The sequence below is a fragment of the Sceloporus occidentalis genome, unplaced genomic scaffold, assembly GCF_023333645.1.
Source record: "Sceloporus occidentalis isolate IW3139 unplaced genomic scaffold, rSceOcc1.0.p SCAF_21, whole genome shotgun sequence".
Taxonomy (NCBI): domain Eukaryota; kingdom Metazoa; phylum Chordata; class Lepidosauria; order Squamata; family Phrynosomatidae; genus Sceloporus; species Sceloporus occidentalis.
In genome coordinates, this window is record NW_028317001.1 from 9,575,819 (window position 1) to 9,592,569 (window position 16,751).

General features: G+C 44.9%; 2 protein-coding genes across 2 annotated transcripts in view; one reads left to right on the plus strand and one right to left on the minus strand.

Moving 5' to 3' along the window:
• Positions 1 to 16,751, plus strand: part of LOC149301567 (uncharacterized) — a 107,883-nt gene that overhangs the window by 59,829 nt on the left and 31,303 nt on the right. The window lies entirely within an intron of this gene.
• LOC149301569 (uncharacterized) lies at positions 728 to 5,816 on the minus strand. The gene is made up of 2 exons (XM_089484244.1): positions 5,778 to 5,816; positions 728 to 1,372 (listed from the first exon to the last, which is right to left on the minus strand). The coding sequence occupies exons 1-2, from the start codon at positions 5,814 to 5,816 to the stop codon at positions 728 to 730; spliced, it is 684 nt and encodes a 227-aa protein (XP_089340370.1).

Sequence of the window (16,751 nt, forward strand, 5' to 3'; positions counted from 1 at the left end):
CAGAGCTGGACTCAGGAGGGAAAGGCAGGAAAGGAAGGCTCTGCTTTGGAAATATAGCTCTCTCTGTGTATCCTGTATGTTTGTGTCTGTGTGTCTGTGCTGTTCTTATGGCTGGGAATGGAGATGAGAACTGAGGAGAGAAGAAAGGGTCAGTTTTGGGCAAATTCAGAAATTCTGTGCATCAAAGTCCAGTGTGTTGAAACAGTAAAGAACTTTATTGAGAACACATAGAAATTCAGTGTTTAAGCCAGAACTGACCACTCCAATACAAACAATATATTAAAACCCCTAAAACCTAAAACATCACCCTCTTCCAAACCTAGCCCCCACTTTCAATTCCCACAGTCGATGCCCCACAGGTAACAAGGCCCCCTTTTGCCATTCCCAGAAACTAGCCCTTTCTGTTAATACCTGCTCCCAACTTTCTTAAGCCAAAATCCCACACATTGCAAAAGCTATAATTCCCATAACTATTCTAACCAGCTGCAACAAATCCCAACCTCCCATCTACCTAACCTACACCACAACCCACAATCCCCAGCCAAATTGACAACCCAAAGCAATTATCTATACTATTGGCAATTAAAACCTAAACATAACAAAATCCAACTTGAAAACATAGAGACATATTGACAGACAAATTTTACAAATAAGATCACAAGGGCCTTTTCTTTGCACTGCTGGATTGAAAATATATTTGTTGTATTCGTTATTGACAAATATAATGTTAGGATTTGTGTGGCTTCTCTCCTCTGTGGACTCTCTGATGTGCCACTAGGTGTGACTTCTGAGGAAAACATTTCCCACAATGCTGGCATTTGTATGGCTTCTCTCCTGTGTGGACTCTCTGATGTTTCACTAGGTCTGACTTCTGAGAAAAACATTTCACACAACGCTGGCATTTGTATGGCTTCTCTCCTGTGTGGACTCTCTGATGTATCATTAGGATTGACCTCCGAGAAAAACATTTCACACAACGCTGGCATTTGTATGGCTTCTCTCCTGTGTGGACTTTCTGATGTGTCACTAGGTTTGACTTCTGAGAAAAACCTTTCCCACAATGCTGGCATTTGTATGGCTTCTCTCCAGTGTGGACTCTCTGATGTTTCACTAGGTATGACTTCCAAGGAAAACATTTCCCACAACGCTGGCATTTGTATGGCTTCTCTCCTGTGTGGATTCTCTGATGTATCATTAGGATTGACTTCTGAGAAAAACATTTCCCACAAAGCTGGCATTTGTATGGCTTCTCTCCTGTGTGGACTCTCTGATTTATCATTAGGATTGACTTCCAAGAAAAACATTTCACACAACGCTGGCATTTGTAAGGCTTCTGCCCGGTGTGGACTCTCTGATGTTTGACAAGGACTGACTGGAAAGGAAAACATTTCTCACAATGCTGGCATTTTTGTGACCTCTTTCCTGTGTGGACTCTCTCATGACTCAAATGTTTTTCTGTAAAGAAGGACAATTACAGATGAGACTCAAAATCAGACTTAACAGAGGAGGGTGTTACCACATGATTTAGCCCTCATTAATCCCGCCTTCTTAGAGATTAAATTAATAAAGTTGCTGTGAGTAACCCAAGCATGACCCTGCTGCTTATGTCTCTAAATCCATTGAATGGTTGCATTCCTACTCATAGGAGCTAGCAAAGAAGAGACTGTATGGGACTGCCTTGAGGGAATCAGTGGAAGAAGATAGTCAAAGGACTGTTGAAAAAAATATTTAATTAAACATGTGCAAAAATACTTTGATTGACAGGTGGCATCATATCCTGTGAGATGGCCATAGACTGCTGAGTCAGAGCCCAAGGCATGATGCAAGCTAACTGCAGAGGATGTTTCATCCTATGTGGCACCAGGAGATGACTCACAACCAATACAGTATGCAGCTCACATGAGGATTGGAGTGGATTGGATCTGAGTTGTGTGAGCAAGAGATGGTGAAGTTGATGGAAGTTGGAGAGGAGAGCTTGCAAATATTTGTATTATTTTGCAACTCAAGATAGAGAACCTCCAAGGATTTCAATGAAATCGACTGTGTTTGTGACTTATTTTTAAGTGTGAAAAGTGGTCAGTGCATTGCAGATGCCTATATCTGGATATTTGCTTCCGTACTCTGCTATGATATTTTTGAGCTGTGTTTGGTGCATCACCTTCAGATTGTAGTGTACATTGGCTTGTGAACGCGATCAAAATTCAGAGCCAACAAGAATCTGAGAGGCAGTGTGCTAATCCCTTTTGTCTGATGTATTTGCATCAAACACCCATTGCATTCAGTTTGTTTCACACCATTCTTCCCCCACAAAGGAAATATTCTAAAGTGATATAAACCTTTCTAAACCCACAGTTTCTGCCCCGAAGCACCAATTTCAGTACACTCTTACCTCGGGATACGAATGCGCCGGGATACGAAATTTCCGGGTTACGAAAAAAAAAAATATTTCCGGGTTACGAAGGTTATTCCGGGTTACGAATAACCTTTTGGTGCTTTTCGGCGCTATTTCGCACCAAATCGCGGCTTCTCTCCATTAGCGCCTATGGCTTTCTCGGCTTACGAAGACTTCCGGGTTACGAAAATGGCGGCGGAACGGATTAATTTCGTAACCCGAGGTAAGAGTGTATAAATATCAGCCCCGACTTGCTGTTCTTCGGTGTCAGTCCAGTTACAGATAGACACTCTGTTTGTTTTCATGGCTAAACACCTCAATGCACTCACCAACCCCAATTGTCATGGGAACTACGGACCTCTCCTTATTTCAAATCCTCAGCAATTGGAATAAAGATCTGGATAGATAACGTATCACCATTATCAAAGCCTTACATCTATTCACCACTCCACCTTTGTTACCTAGTTCTTGTGTGTGTGTGTGAACACTTCTATGTATGTGTCTGTGTGTTTTGCTTTACCTCTAAATAAAACACAAAAACCTATTTCAAATGCCTCTGAAGATCTGTTTGATTCAGGACCTGCTATAGATTGGCTGAGTCCAGAGGTCACTATTGCCCCAGTAAAACTATTTCACTCTATTGAGCTAAGTACCAAAATCCCCTAAAAGCATAGCACTTGCATCCCACAACATTCCAGAATTGGCAGTTTAGGATTTGATATTTAGAATCCTTACAAAGTGGAGAATAATAGTGCCTCACTAAAACTAGAAATTTCACGATTCTGCAGGAAGTTGTTATGACAATTAAATTACGTGTGAAAGGGAACTAGGAATGGTAGTAGAGCACAAGTTGAACATGTGTCAACAATGTGATGCAGCAGTTAAAAAGGCCAATGTAATCCTAGACTGTATCAATAGGAGTATAGTGTCAAGATCAAGGGAAGTAATAGTGCCACTCTATTCTGTTTTGGTTAGGGCTCTCTTGCAATAATCCTGTGTCCAGTTCTGGGCACCACAATTCAAACAGATGTTGAGAAGCTGGAGCATGTCCAGAGGAGGGAAACCAAAATGGAGAACGGTCTGGAAACCATGCTCTCGCAGGAATGACTTAAGGAGCTTGGTATTTTTAGCTTAGAGAAGTGAAGGTTAAGAGTGGATATGACAGCCCTGTTCAAATATTTGAAGAGATGTCATATTCTGGATGGCGCAGGCTTGCTTTCTGCTACTCCAGAGAAAAGGACATGGAACAATGGATGCAAGCCAGAGGGACAAGAGATTCCACTTAACCTTTAGGAGGAACTTCCTGAGAGTAAAAGCTCTTCAGCAGTGGAATATACACTCAGATTTTGGTGGAGTCTCTTTCTTTGGAGGTTTTTAAACCGAGGCTGGATATCCATCTCTTGGGGATGCTTTGAATGTCTGTTCCTGCATGGCAGAAGATTGAACCGGAGGGTCTTTGTGGTCTATTTCAACTATTTGATTCTATCATTCTAAAGTGGAATCATAGCGCTCTGACAGTGAATTATGAAAGGGCCCTCAGTCTTCACAGGAAGGGCAATGGATTCAGGTTCCTTACCCACAGAGGCCACATTGTCATAATTCTCCATCATAACAGAACTGTACATCAGTCTCTGCTTCTTCGTCAATAGTTTCCATTCCTCCTCGGTGAAATATATTGCCACATCCGCAAAGGTCACCTGCAACAGAAAATAGCCCTCATCCAGAAAATGACTAAACAAAAGGGGAGGAAAGCACATGGTCCATTGAAAATATTATTTCAACACTGCAGAAATCAGTCCAGGAAATAAACTTTAAATTCTGCAAGCAAGAAAAAGCTACAGCCTTTGAGATCCAGTTTGTCTTAAATTCTTTCAATATAATATATAATATGATAAACAATATAAATTAGGCCATTTCTGGAATATTATTGATTGATTAAGATACTGACTATCCCAACATGTATAGTACATTTAGTCACCAATGAATCATTTAGCCATATCTCACCTAATTTCAGAGGCTAATTTCCTTTTTAAAGAACAGTTCTGGGGAGTACTCTGGGCTTGAGGGCCACTGGGCCCACCCTCAATTTAAGTCCAGAGATATTCTTCCATATCCCCCAGCATTTCACAGATTGGGAAAGAAAGACTCATGTGGACAAGCAACACCAGAAGGTGGTCCAGATGGCCAAAGTTGTTAAAAATAATGATCACACAAGTGAGGAAGGGTACAGAAGTTTGTTTTTGCTCCGACTCCTGGCAAGAGAAAGATCCTGCCCTCTTCCCTCCTCCCCTCTTTTGAGTTGATGGGACGCACACTCTTTTGAACTTGGAACACATTTTGCAGCAACTGAACTGACCTGAAGAAAGGGGGAAAGTGGGAGGAGGAGGAGTGAAATAGGCCATTTTCAAAGCCCCCTCAAAAAATGAGGTGACAGAGGATTAACCAGGACTCTGTCTGCCAAACTGCGACAGTATGTTCTCTGCTTGCTTTCATGAGCCGGCCCAGACACAGATGAAACTAACAGTCAGGATGGCAACTTACCAAAGAGTTGTTGTACCTCTGAAGCCTCTTTCTGTTGGAGCCCAGCTCCCTCTGCTTGGCCTTTGTGTTGGCCATCATGTGGGAAGGGGGATCCTGGTGGCCCTGCACTTCGGTCACTTCCAACAAAAGACACTCCAAAGCCGTGTACAAGATGAAGTTCCTGAGAAAAGAGACAAGGGTTAGGCTTGCTTTGGCTAGAAACCCTGCAGCACTCAAAGTCACTGTATCATCATGACTTCTCTTTCACACAGAGGAGGAGCGGGAGGACCTGCTTTATGTCCCAGGTGGAGAAGCTGTAGCTCCTGGGCTGAATAAGAGCTACATTACCTTAGAGATCTGATCTATGGCCTCCCCTCATCATGGCCCCCTCCCCATTTAGACACTGGTCAAAATAATCATTTCATTTTTGTAGATGATACTATTTCTCTAAACTTAACTACTGTTTTTGTTATGTCAGTCATAGCAGGAGCATGAAGCATGCACCTCCTCCCTCTGCTTGCTAAAGCCACATAGAAATTGAGGCATGTACATTTGTGTGCATTGTTTCTGAATGGATCTATTGTCAAAATGACAATTTCTTCACTTTTCCTTGTATATTTTAAAAAAGATGCACACTGCTGAATATGTTGCACTTATACAACAAAAATCTATAAATGTATATGTTTATGACTGAACATTGAACTGTGGATTATGCTCATTTGGGGGAAGTGAAGATGTATGTAAACTCATTTTATAAACCCAGTGAAACGAATACCTCATAAAACTCTAGCAAATACCACATACACACAGTCCCCACACAAAGGACTCACTGGCGCACTGTGTGTCTGGGGTCTGGAAATCTCACTTTCACCTTCTGGGAAGACAGTTCTGCTAGAGACTGCATTTGGGACTTTATTCCTGCAAAGCATGGGCTCAGTCTCTCAGCTGCAACCCTTCCATACAGTCCTGGACTGAAACATTTAAACAAAGTCCTCTTTCAGCTCCAGGAATAAAGGTCTACCTTCAGTACAAAAACACTGATTCCTGGAGCCCCAGAAAGGGCTCTTCTGCAGTCCTTTATGGCTGGATCTTCCCTGGGTCAGAGGCCGTCTCCTCAGCCGTAGAGAAGGGTTGCTCTGAGTGCGAAGGAGGAGGAGGTCCACAGGGCTGAGGGAGGGAAGGCAATGGGGAAAAGGTCAGTGCCAATGGCCATGGAGGGCAGAAGGTGACAATGCCTAGGAAACTCCTCTGAGTCCCAACCATTCTAGGAATGAGTGGCAGGAGTGAGTCCAGGGGGCTGAGGGGGTCTCCTTTCCCAAAGGGGGAGGCAAGGACCGGTGAGACCCTCCCCAACTAGGGCCCAAAAGTCTCTTTCCCACCTCTCTCTCCCAGCCCCCAAAGCCCAGCCTCCCCACTGGCCCTGAGTCCCTGCCTCCCCTTCCTCAGACACCACAGGCCCCTTCCTTCTTTCCTTCCTCCCCCGCCCCCCCAAATGGAGAGTCAGAGGCACAAAGGGACACACTTCCTTCCTTTTGGCCCAAGGAGCCTGGCCTCCTTCTCTCTCTGGAGCCTCAGGAGAGAAAGAGAAGCCTCTGTTCAACTGAGGCCTCAGAGAAGGTTCCAGAACATTATTCCCCACAGTCACAAGTAGAACAAAATGGCCACCGGAACACAAAAGCACTGCCAGAACACAAAATGGCCGCCGGAACACAAAAGCACTGCCAGAACACAAAATGGCTGCCTCTGCCTCAACACTTGGCAGTTGGCAGTTTGAGGCCTTCAGGGGAGAGAGAGAGAGGCTGAGGGAAGAGTGGAAGGAGGCCCTGGAGGGAGGGGGCCTTGGGAGATATAGGGCCTTCCTGAGATATTCAGTGTTCGCTTCCTAACAAAGTGGTTTCTGGCCTCATGAAGGATTTGGGGCAAACTGGATCTGAAAGGCAGTAGTAGCATTTTCTCTTGCCAATGGGATTCACAGTGTATTTCCTGGACTTGGTATCCCAGCATCCACATGGCCAGAAAGAGGAGGGGTCCTGCCCTGCAGTAAGGCCCCTCCAGTCCCTCAGAAACAAGGACTACAACTCCCACGTCTTCTTTCTTTCTTTCTTTCTTTCTTTCTTTCTCCCTAGCTGCCTTGTGTTAGTGGTGTTACTTCTCTTTTGTCATTGTGTGCTTTCAATGCTTTGTTTCTGACTTATGGCAACCCTAAAGAAAGCCCTTTGCAGGCTTTTCTTGGCAAGATTTGTCCAAAAGTGGTTTTGCAAGTGCCTTCCTCTGAGGCTGAGAGAGTGTGACTTGCCTAAGGTCACTCAGTGCGTTTCCGTGGCCAAGAGGGCATTCGAACCCTGGGCTCCAGGGTCACAGTCCAATGCTCCAGCCACTGAACCACACTGTCTCTTTCTTGAGGCTTTGTCGTTTTTTGTGGAGTGTCTCCAAGTCATTGCCGACTTCTGGGGAGCCTCTCCTGGGGTTTCCTTGGCAAGAGTTGTTCAGAGGAGGTTTGCCATTGCCTTCCCTGAGGCTGAGAGAGTGTGACTTCTTCTCCAAGGGACCCAGCTGGTTTCATGGAGGATTGGGGCACTGGACCATGGCTTCCAGAGTTGTAACCCAACACTCAAACCACTGCACCACACTGCCTCCCGTTCCCATGTACAACCTGAGAAATAATTGCAGACTTTTATCTGTTCTTCATGTGTGTCTTCAATTCAATTCCAACTTATGGCAACCCTAAGGCAACCTTACCATGGGGTTTTCTTGGCAGGTTTCTTCAGAGAGGGGTTGCCATTGCCATCCTCTGAGGCTAAGAGAGTGTGACTTGCCAAGGGTCATTAAGTCCAAAACAAACTGCAGCAATAATCCAATCTGAGACTGCTTTAACTACCCTGGCTGAGTGCTAGGGAATTCTGGGAAATGTAGTTTTGTGAGACATTGAGCCTTCTCTTTCAGAGACCTCTGGTGTCATAATAAACTCCATTTCCCAGGATTCCCTAGCACTGGGCCTGGGCAGTGAAAGCTCTCTCAAAATGGACTATTGCTGCCGTGTGTTTTGGACCTTTCTTGGCCGCAAACTGTCCATAGCCTGCAATGCATCTCCTAATTCTGTTGGCAGTCCCTCCCTCCCAACACTTTCTCATTTCCCCCCAAAACCTGAGCAAAGCTGGCAGATGGAAAGAGGTTTTAAAGCAGCATTTAAATCTGCAATATTTGTTTTTAAAAGACTAAATGTCCCAAATGCTGTTATGAGTTTTGTAGCTATTATTACAGAAAGACGTAGAGTGCAAACTCCTCAAGTACCTTTATTTTCTGGAGTGAGATGGGATTTTCCAACTGACTCTGTGAAGATCTCCGGTGGTCCAAGCAGCCAAACTGCGACCCTGTAGTAATAATAATAATGATGATAATGATAATATTTTTATATCCCTCTCTCTTCAGCCAAAAGGCTATCAGAGTGGATTACAAATTGTTAATTAGACATTTAGTCATTATGGCTCTTAGCCCAGCAGACCCTTAAATTCCTGAAATCTCGCTGCCATCATCCAGTGAATTATAAAAGGGTTTCCCTTAACCTACACGGGGACCAGTTAAGGAACCTTATTTCTACTTCTTTACTTATCTTCCCAAGCATCAACTGAGCCAAACCACCTGTAAAAGGAGCGTTGAGTAGCAGATACTCCAAGGAGATATTTACTGTAAATAACAAAATATAACTGAAATATAAGTCATACAAGATATTTAGAATCTTGCAGGTACAATATTTGTAAGTATATACAGTGGAACCTCGGGATACGAAATACCCGGGTTACGAATTTTTTGGGACCCGAAAAAATCCAATTGGAAATTATTGATCCGGGTTACGAAATTTTTTTCGGGTCCCGAAAAAACTTTTGGTGCTTTTTGCCGCGATTTTACACCAAATCGCGGCTTTTCCCCATTAGCGGCTATGGGGATTCGGCTTGCGAAAGCCGTTCGGGTTACGAAAGCGGCCGCGGAACGGATTACTTTCGTAACCCGAGGCTCCACTGTAATATTGAATTCATGCAAGCTATTAAAATAATAAATAAACCTAAGTGTCCAATTCTGAGACTAACTTCCAAGATCCGCTCTTTAACTCTCTCTCTGGATCTCCAACCGACACAATTCCCCCAACTGTCTCTTGGTCTCTCAGGCCTTATATCTCCTTCTCACGGAAGCTTCCAGAAGAACCTTCATCTTGCTCTGATTGGTCAAGAGAGCCTTCCGTAGCAGTGATGTCATTCTGTATTTGCATAAACCTCCTTTTACTGCCTGAAGAAGACCTCCATTGACTGGATCCCAGTTATTACACAAACACTTCAAGGGTTTGTGCCTAACGATGACTAAACCGCTTCTAAACTGCATCCAAACCGCTCCTGGTCTTCTTGACGCTCAGAAACGCCTCGCAAATGAAGCCGGAAGCAGCGTACTGTAAGTGGAGGGACAAGATGCGTGGCTTAAGGAAAGCTAGAGCGTCCGGCAACAGCGCCGTCTCTTTGCCTGGAGCCACTGCAGTGGAATTTCCATCATTGGAGCCAAATGGGGCAGAGGAGCCTGTCCTTGAGGATTTACTCATTGCTGAGAAGAAACAACATATTGAACAGCAACCATGCCCTCCAGACTTTGTGAGCAAACCATGCTTTTCAACAGCCCATAGTGTTATCTCAGTGTATGAACTCTTAGACAAAAAACTGGTAATCAACTTAAGCGTCTTAAACTCCCCTTTGATAACTTTATACCAAAAGCTACAGCTCTAAAAGAAAGCTTGGGTCAATCCAGCAGCACAGGACCCAGAAAGGAAGGAAAGCTGGGCTGCAAAGAGAACAGAATCCATGATCCTAGGAGCAGTTCAGCAGCTGTTTCAAAGGAGCTGGGAAAGGAAAACGCAAGAGGACTCTGCAAGCACACCAAGCCATGCTGCGAATGGCCTAGGATTGATCAAGCAACGGCAGATGGAGTTCCTATAGAGCTATTAGAGTTTCTGTGAGACAACGTCTACATAGACACCCCTATAGCATTGATATGCTTGCTGTGGAGTGGCTTCCCAGTATATCTGCACATAAGAGTATTGTGCTAACATTTGAACCGTCTCCAGTTCCTCTTCTGTTGGTGGAAATGAAGGGTTTTTGGACCAACTTTCAAATAATACCCAGTGAGTTTATAGCGATCATACGACTTCCCTGACACTTCTGCTGTTCTGAGGTCAACTTTTAAGGCACTTTTAAAGCAGAGAAGACACATGCATAGAACATAATGGAGTCAATGAGCGCTAGCTGTGAAGACAAAGAAGGAGAAGTAATTTTGGGGCGATCTATTCTGTCTCCTTTGGATTCTACTATTCTTTCAGAAAGGGTTTTTCTGTTTTAATTTCCTGTCTGATTTTAACTCTTAAGGTTTCTCCTTTTTCTCTGGCAGCAATGAAGATTGGGGCTAGATATAGTGCCAATATTGCTGTTGATTGCTTTGAGGATGCCCCCATTTAGTTATAGTTTTGTTGTCTATATTTTAACCGAATTGAATTTTAAACCTTTTACATGCAAGATTATTATGTAATTTACTTGTGTTGTACTTTTATTATGCTGTTCCTACAGCTGTATTGTATTTTAACATTTTGTATGCAAATGGCCTTTGGTCTAAGTATTAATAACTGATTGATTGCTAATGTTCTAATTGCAAGGCTTAATTGATTTGTTGCTTCAACTGGCAAAGATTGCAGGGGAATCACTCTCTACTCTGGATCCTCCATCTGGCTAGAAACAAGGAGGCTAAATTACATCTTCTTCATCCTGTCTCTCCAAGGAAGTGGAAAAGAATATTCTTCTCAGTTCCCAATGATCTGGGAAGAGCCAGTTAAAAATGTCAATCATCGTTTCCACACAGGAAAATATATTGTGAATCATTGAATGACAAGCTGAAAGCAACTCTGGTTGGTACTTTATGCATTAGGCTGAATGGCGTTGCTAGAGGCCCTGCCCCAGGAGCTAGGATTCAGCTCCCAAACCTCAGGTCCTGGGAGGATTCAGGGAGAGCTTATGGGAGCCAATGGGGAACGTTGCCTTCTCCTCCCGATTGCTTTCCTGCACTCTTTTGTCAGGCTTGAAGACAACACAAGGTCAGTTCATGTAGTAATTCTGGAGTAGGAAGAAGAAAGTTCAACTGAAAACCAACCCTAGGATGGGATGGGATGGGAAAGAAGGACTCAGGCTCTTAGACTTTTCCTGACCTCTTTTACTTTCCCAGTGAGAGTGGGTTTGTTCTTCATTGGAATCCTATTCTTGGGGGTTTACAGACAAGAGTCTTCTTAAAGACTAAGGGTTTTTTCCAAAATCCCTCTGCTTCTCCCTCCCAGAGAACATGGCTTCCCTTTGACATCTAGCTATGATGCTGAGTACTACACAAAGATTTCCCCATCTTCCTTCTTGAAATGGTTCTGGTTCTGGAGGGAGAAAACCACTCCTTCTTTCCACAAAGTGTTGGCCAGCCTTGCTCCAAGGTGCCGTGACAGTCCCTGGTCTAGAGAGGCCTGTGGGGAGGATGGCATGGACCCACGGTGGGTGGGTTTCCCCACTGTCTCTTGGCTAAAGAGAGCCTCGGTGTTGAGAGGCAGGCGGCCCTTTCCCTCTGAATCCCAGCTGTCAGAGTTAGCACCCAGAATCCCAGACAATCAACCAGTCAGTTTGATTGATAGAATCAACAGCACTTTATTGATAGATCCAGAATCAGACATGTGCCTCACTCAGCTTCTTAGCTGAGACTAACCACACCCCTCCCACAGACAAAGTAACAGAATTCCCAAAAGCCAAAATCCCCTCCCATGCAGAAACCCGCCAAGCGAAGCCCCTCCTGGTTCCCACAGAACTGAAAGCACATTCCCTGCTCAGAGAGCCAGGCCCTCAAGGCCACCCGATAAGACACCTGGCCCTGCTATGCACTAAACATCACTATCTACATTTCTAACTGCAACTAAAGCCCCATCATCCCCAACTACTATACTACAACACTAACCACTATCTGGTAGAATACTAACAGGATTCTAACACCAGCTGCCCAGGAGGAGAGCAACCTCAGCAGAGGAAGGCTCTCCCTTTGGAGCAATGGAAAGGCATTTCTTAATCTGGCTTTGCCTGGGAAAAGGAGATGGGGCTCGCTGGACTTTTTCTGGACCCTTGGCTTATTTGACTGTTTAGTAGGGCTAGCGCAAGGTGGCAGAAGGAGGAGAACCGGCTTATGATGTTCTTCAGATGCAAAAAAGAAAGACTGGTTTGTCCTCAGAAACCCATCTTAGGATGGGAAAGGAGACAGACCAAAGAGGCCATTCTGTACTTTCCAGTCCCCAAAGGCTGGCTCTTGCATGTGGGGATGAGCTAACCTCAATCCATGTGGGATTTGCAGCATAGAGAGAGGCATTTAGAAATCCAAGCCAGAGAGACCTAGTGCCTCGTAAACTACACATCCCACCATTTCATAGCATGTAGGCATTAAAACTCCAAAAAGAAACAGTGCTGTGACAGTGTAGTGTGAAAGAACCCTTTGATTCCTCTTTATCTGTTTACACTACATCTTACAGGATCCTGGGATTTGTAGTGTAGTCAGCACTAGAACCTTTTTGCAGAAAACTCCAGTATCCCTTCCAAATGTGCAAAGCCTGCGGGATTCCCCACAGTGTTGTCATATCTGTTAAAGTAGAATCCTTGTGGTGTAATTCTCTGGGCGTCAAACCAAAGGAACCATTTCATAGTACCTGTTGAAATCCACATTCCTGTTGGAGTACTCTGCAAACACAGCCAATAACTTCAAGAGGCTGAGAGGTCTGTCCCTTTCTCTTCTTGACAGACCCTGAAACCAATCCTGGCCAGTTCCGTCAGGGCTAGCCTGCAAGAAGAAACTCTTCCATCTATAACTGTCGTCTTCCGGCCTGCGAGGGAGTTGACCAGGCAGGCCGAGCTCCATCAGGGCTAGCCTGGAAGAAGAGACTCCTCCCTCCATAACTGCCATCTTCTGGCCTGCAACAAATCCCAGCCCCCCATCTGTCCAAAGGAGGGCAACTAAAATGTTGAAGGGTCTGGAAGGCTGAGAGAGTGAGGCTTGCCCAAGGCTTCAGTCCTTTTGAAAGCCTTTTTGCTTTGTCTTCTAGAAGGTGTTGCTTCTTGCACTGAAGAATGAGAGGAACCTTGTGCCAACCAAAAGGTTAACATTCTCTGGAGTTATGTCTGATAATATGTATATATAGGATTGCAATACTTGTTCATTTATTAAAAGTTGTTTAGTGCATCCCATATCATAGAATCTCATAGCTATGTCTCTTAATAGCAGTTAACCAAATTAAAGAGTATATAAAACAAAAACATGAAACAAGCTAGACAAGGAAACTGTTAAATGGATTTGTAATTGGTTGACTGGCTGAACCCAAAGGGTGCTCAACTATGTCTCCTTTTCATCCTGGAGAGAAGTGACCAGTCAGGTGTCCAGTGGGGTTCTGTCCAGGGCCCAGTGCTATTCAACATCTTTATCAATGACTTGGATGACAGAATTGGGGGCATACTTATCAAATTTGCAGATGGCACCAAAAGGGATCTTAAATTTGCCATCCTTCATCGCATCATCCTGTCTTGAATGCTATTTAACATCTACATGAAATCCCTGGAGAGATCATCCGGAAGTATGGGATAGGGTTTTATCAGTGCGCTTATGACATCCAATATCTCTCCATGCTCCAGACCTAAGCATCAACTAAGGAAGGCATCTCCCCTGTGAATGAATTGAGGGAGTAATGGGCAAGATGAGGAAATGAGATTGAAAGTGAATCCATTGAAGACAGAAGTACTTGTTGTTGGAGCCTCTAACCCAGGTATGGAGGTTTGTCTACCGCTCCTGGACGGGGTCACAGTTCCCCTAAAGGACTATCTTTGCAGTTTGGGGGTGCTCCTGGTTCCTTTGCTCCAGATGTCAGCTCAGATAGATGCGACGGCCAAGAGTGCCTGTTATCAGCTTCGGTTGATATGCCAGCTGCGCCCTTTCCTGGAACCTGAAGACCCCCAAACTATGGTTCATGCACTGGTAAGCTCACATCTTGACTTCTGCAATGCGCTCTACATAGGGCTACCCTTGCAGTAAGTCTGGAAACTTCAACTAATTCAAAATATGGCAGCTCACTGTGACAATTTATTGATTGATTGATTTAGGTTCAGGTGAGCTTTCTTTATAAATTCACATAAAGTTATACATTTACGATTGTACTTTCCAGTTATTTATAACTTCTGCCAGCATCTCTTGAACATACACAATATTTACAGATTGATCATATTTACAACTTCTAATACCTTCCAATACATGTTCTATTTATTATCTTGGCATCACCTATATATTCCGTATGGATATTTTGCCCTTTCCTGTATTTTCCCCTTACATTAGAAAAGAGGTAGAGAGCAAACTCTTCAAGTATCTTGATTTTATTTTCTGGAGTGAGATGGGCTTTTCCAACTGACTCACTTATAATTAGTATTAACTATTAATAAGTCCTTCTTTCTGGGAATGGCTCAAGCCCTTAAAGGCTCAGGCCCCTTCCTCCTCCTCCGTTTTCTCCTCTGGAGGGACTGAGCATGCTCAGTGGCAGCCAGGGCAGCCATCTTCCTTCAGGGCAGAGGGGCTTCAGTGGCTGCTACTGAGCATGCCCAGATCTCTTGAGGAGCATCCTCAGTATTCTCCCTCCATCCCTTGGTGTTTCCATGGCGACAACGGACTCTGCCTGGCAACAGTTAAGGAGGCCTTTCTCAGAGGCACAAAGACACTCCCCTGGGGAGATGACATCACTGGTGGGCAACCGTCCAATCAGAGGGCAGCTGTTGGGGAAGAAGCTTCTAGAAGGTGGCTGCTGAGACTAGAGAGGCCTGAATGGGGTCCTAGGAGGCTGTGGCTTTGACCATTGGCTGCTTAGGAAGAAGAAGGGCTCCTTCTGGGTCTCCTTGGCAGGGAAGGGAAGGTGGGGCCTCCATGGGGCACTCCCCAGTTTGGTTCCTCTGTGAGAATGAGGACTGGAGGGGAAGAGCCCCATTTTGGAGCCAGAGATGGGGGATGGAGGGCCTTCTGTAGGAGGCAGCTTTGGGGCTGGAAGCAAGGAAGGCTCCTTCTCCTTCTCCTCCTCCTCCTCCCTCCAAAAGAGACAGAAAGGCTCCTCTGGCTGCCAGGCCTCCTCTTCCTTCTTGGGGGTCTCTGGGGGGTCTATGAGATTTCAGAGGGGAATCAAAGGGTGTCTCTGTGTGAATATATACATCTGCTTCTGTTCAGGCAAAAGGGGACCATCTCTGGTGTTGAAGCTCTTTCCAGACTCCTCTCCAAAGGCTGGATCCTGGAGTGAGGAGGCTCTGGCTCTGTTTCCTTCATTGCAAACAGTTGGTCTTCTTTCAACTGGGATGGACATCCTATCGTCCACCAGATGTTGACAGACTACAGCTCCCATCATCCCCTTGGACAGCATAACAAATAAAAGAAGGATGCTGGGAGTTGTAGTACACTGACACCTGGAGGCCAAAAGAAATCCCATCCCTAGTTTAGGACCAAGCCTTGTGCGTAATCCCAGCTAGAGGGGTTTGGGGTTGGTTTTCTTAATGAAGAAAGAAGGAACCCAAGACAAGAGCCTTTTCCTGTTCCTTCCTCTGTTCAGTTGGCTTCACTCTGGAGCAACCCTAAGAAGGAGGGAACTCCAAAGACCTTGTTATTAACTTATTGAACAAGGTCTTGCAAGCTGAAAGTCTTCCTTTCCTTGACTCAGTCCACCTCCAGCCACTCTTTCTCTTTCCTGATGCCTTCCACTTTACTGACCATCCTCCTTTTTCCCAGTGAGTCATGTCATCTAACTATCTGCCCAAAGTACAATAGCTTCATTGATTTGTTTGATCTTCTAGGAAAGGTTGAGGCTTGCTTTGCTCTGAGAGCCATTGAATTCTATCTTTGGTGGTCCATGGAAGACTGCATAAGTGTTGCACATGTAAAACACCTCCATTTGTACTTTCTGCAGGTGTGCAAAGAACCAAGATGGCCTCCAAAGGAAGGAAGAGAGGAGAAACTACCCTCAGTTCCTCCTTCGAGGAAGAAAATGGAGGAAAGAAGACCTTGGGACAGTAAATGTTCAGCCCTCCTTTTTTGAAGTGGAGCCATTGGGAATTTGAGAGACTGGGATGCAATGGGGGTCAGTTATGTACAATCCTCTGTCTTTCAGTGATTAGTTGATCCGTGGTTCCTGCCATCTTGCCCTTGCTTCCCCTCCCAGCCAATCAGGGCCAGGGATGGATTGAGGGATTGGGATTCCAGCCAATCAGGGCCAGGGATGGAGGGAGGGACTGGGATTCCAGCCAATGATGGCCCCTCAGAGTGTCCCTCAGGAGGACTTCTTCTGTTCCTAACTTTGTCCTTCTGTGGAAAATTGATTAAGGGAGAAAAAGATGACAAATGCAATGAACTATAAGGGAAGGTTATTGTTGGGGTATCTTTCCCCTTTTGTTGATTTGTTTTTAGTGGTTTTAATTCTGTGGAGAGTTTGTTTAATTGGGTTTTAGGAATAACCTTTTGAGATCTTATGTTTTTGCATATTCTTTGTTCAGCATTGGTTTTAATTCTGCAGTCCCAGGGCTGGGGAAAAGACAGAAGGTGGGTGGGTGGAAGAATGATGATGAAAGCAGAGGAAGAGAAGGATCCGCTCTTCCCAGAGCCACCTCCAGCTCTGTCCTGTTTTGCCCTTGCAAGGCTAGCCAACCCTCAGTTCAGAATCTCAGTGTTTCAAGCACTGAGTGAAAGGGAGAAAGGATGGTTGTCTCACCAAGTCCTGTGTAGCAAA

Bases quoted from the DNA above. Each gene is read 5' to 3' on its own strand.
- LOC149301569 (XM_089484244.1), bottom strand. From the start codon at position 5,816: ATGCAGTCTCTAGCAGAACTGTCTTCCCAGAAGGTGAAA. The intron at 1,373-5,777 runs GTGAGATTTCCA...TTTCCTTTCCAG, and splicing joins TGTCTTCCCAGAAGGTGAAA to TCAGTCCTTGTCAAACATCA.